Raw genomic sequence first — 3,037 nt, 5'->3', positions numbered from 1 at the left:
GGAAGCAAGTGGAGGAAATGAGTGGACAGAGGTTAGGAAAAAACAAGCCAGTGTAAGAGAAAGAAGAAAACATATTCTGAGAGTCTGAGAGTTTCAGGCAAAATTCAGGCTTTTAATCCCTGCCTCCATGTGACTGATACTCACATCACATGGCTATCATTGACACCTAATTAACACCTATTGTTAACAGGGGGTGGAGTGATACTGGCAATAGCAGCACTGTAGGAGGGGGACAACTGAAAGCGGAGGCCTCCACCTCTGTTTAATGATGGACGGCCTCCGTTTTCAGTTGTCCCCCTCCTACAGTGCTGCTATTGCCAGTATCACTCCACCCCCTGTTAACAATAGGTGTTAATTAGGTGTCAATGATAGCCATGTGATGTGAGTATCAGTCACATGGAGGCAGGGCTTAAAAGCCTGAATTTTGCCTGAAACTCGCAGACTGATGAAGTCTCTTGGAGGAGAGACGAAACGTTTCATTAGAGAAGAACCCGTCCAGAAGACCTTCACAATTTTTTTCTTTTTAACTTTTGTTATGTGCTAAAAAAAAGACTGTTCAAACATTTGTAAAAACATTTATACTAGTGAGGCAAATAAGTCTGAGTCAAAGCCTTCTGTATTCAGACTGGTAGAAAATGATTGTACCTTTTTGTTCTTCTTTGGTGTCATTTCTCTCTGTCTTTGGAACAGCCTCTACCAAGGGGAGGATCTCTGTTGGTGTTCCTGTGATGCAGTTAACGAAATAAATGTTTTCCAATGGTTAAGAGCATTTATTTTTAACAAATAAAACTTTTCAAACAAGTCTGAAATGTTTTAAACATCCACTGAACTTCAACAGGTTGTGCAATAAAGAAAGCATTTTAGGTAGACATTCCAAGTCTTGAAACAATTCAGCTCGTTTCTTCCTCCACAAATGTTCTGTTCCTGACTTCAATAAATATCCATCAGTAAAATAAACTACATTAGTTATAAGTGAACCTACCAAGAATGGTCAGAGAATACACATCACAGCTTTTATTTACAAATAAAAACTATTCTGAGTCATCAAACCCTTAAACTGACTTGTCTTTTTGTATCAACTAATCTACTACTACTGTCAGAGCAGTAATGTAATTTTTATATCAAAAATGACAATATCTTCTAAACATGATTATGTAGAGTTTCCAGTTATGTGTGTGAAAATATTTGCTTCTACCTGTTGTAATTATTGTTCCGTTGTCCATAAGGACCACAAAGTCAGCTCTGTCCACAAATTCTATGCGGTGTGTGCAAAGGATTCTGGTTTTTCCTTTGAGAAGCCCCATTATACATTTCTTCATAAGGTGTTCAGCAACATCTGTATCCACAGCAGCCAGTGGATCATCCAACAGATAGATGTCTTTGTCCTGATGGAGTGAAATAAACAGAAAATAGAGAGCAGAACAAAAACAATGTTTACATGTAAAAAGCTTCACTACACAAAAACATCAGAATCAGTTTTATTGTCATTGTCAATGAACAGGATTCACAGACTGGGAACTTGCAGTTAAGAACACCCATTCAAGAAACACACATAAACATGGGGCAACAGGTGAACAGGTCATGTGCAACCAGGTTGTGCTACCTTTAGCAGCTTGTTGGAAATACACAATAGGGAAGTTGAGTAAAAAAAAAGCTCTGATCCTATGTTTACATCAGGAACACAGAATCATTAGCACAAAAAAACCACTCGCGACAGAGCAGACTGGGATGGGGAGGGAGCTTGGGCCAGGTGACACATGAGATTGTGGGGGAGTGTTGCCCCCCATGCAACACAGTTTTGTTCCGTTTTTTATTTCTTTTAACTTCAGATCTGTCAGTTGAACCTGGACATGTTTGGTATCAAAAGAAAGCTAGGAATCTTGGTTAAAAGCTCATGGAAACTYTATTTACATTCACCAAACACAGTTCAAACGTCAAGTTGTTGAATCAGAAAGTAAACAAACTGTAAAAAATGTCATCATTGCAAACCTGTAAATACATTCAAGCAAATCTGTAAAGGAAATATTTTTGACATTATTTTTTTTAAAGCAAGTCAAAGTAGATACTTAAATATGTTGTATATTTTGTTAAAAGCTTTTTTTTTTTTACCTGATTTTGAGTGAATATGATCCAACTGAAGTCAAAAACAGGATTTTATCATTTGAAAAATATAGCCAGAGTATATTAGAATTGATTTTAAGGTTCTTTTACTGGTTTTTAAATGTCTTAATCGTCTTGCACCATCTTATCTGGCTGAACTGTTATTGCCCTATGAACCGCCACAAACCCTAAGATCCTCTGACACTGGACTATTAACTGTTCCAAGAGTCAGAACACACACATACGGAGAGGCTTATTTTCAGTACTATGGCCCTCGTCTGTGGAATGCTCTGCCTGAAAATGTGAGGGCTGCAGAGAGTGTTGCTGTTTTTAAGAGCAGGCTTAAGACACATCTTTTTAAATGTATTCCTTGAACTGTAACTTTCCTGATCACTACATTTTTTACCTCCGCCAAGGGCGAGGTAATGTTTTCTGTCTGTCTGTCTGTGGACATTAGTCAAAAACTTGTGGACGGATTGTCATGACATTTTTACCACATGTGGGTACTGCGAGGATAACACGCTTTTTACGGTTTTGACATCAGCAGAATGTTGCCCGTGGGTTAGCTCTTGATGGACAGAAGGAAGAGCGCAGATTTTGTTTTGAAATACYAGCGACATGACGAGAGCAGTGATAAAAACTGCTCCCTGCAGGAGAAAGGCTAATCTCCACATGATGCTCACACTGTACAAGGTATTAATAATTAACTGACTGATTCTTACTATTTATTTTTGCTCTTGTTTGTAGAGTGATGTTTAATCTATTTACACACTTGTTTTAGTGAAGATTAAGTGCAATGATCACGTTGTTTTGGTTACAGTCAGTAAAATTAGCTGTGGACTCTTTAACAGTTGGACATTGGACAATAATGAGGGGTTTTGTTTTGTCCCCACCTTCAGTTATTCCCACCATAAAGCAGCACAAGGCTGACAGATGG

At 38.2% G+C, this 3,037-nt stretch overlaps 1 protein-coding gene across 1 annotated transcript in view; it reads right to left on the bottom strand.

Annotated features, from left to right (window-relative positions):
* The window catches only part of abcc10 (ATP-binding cassette, sub-family C (CFTR/MRP), member 10), a gene marked incomplete in the record, with an annotated part of 48,960 nt that overhangs the window by 24,475 nt on the left and 21,448 nt on the right, over positions 1-3,037 (bottom strand). The window contains 2 exon segments of the mRNA XM_014023914.1: positions 646-723; positions 1,196-1,385. Of these exon segments, the coding sequence (XP_013879368.1) occupies positions 646-723; positions 1,196-1,385 (268 nt within the window).

The sequence above is a fragment of the Austrofundulus limnaeus genome, unplaced genomic scaffold, assembly GCF_001266775.1.
Source record: "Austrofundulus limnaeus strain Quisiro unplaced genomic scaffold, Austrofundulus_limnaeus-1.0 Scaffold396, whole genome shotgun sequence".
NCBI lineage: Eukaryota > Metazoa > Chordata > Actinopteri > Cyprinodontiformes > Rivulidae > Austrofundulus > Austrofundulus limnaeus.
Note: the sequence above shows the minus strand (reverse complement) of the source record. Positions and strands in the feature narration are given on the sequence as shown.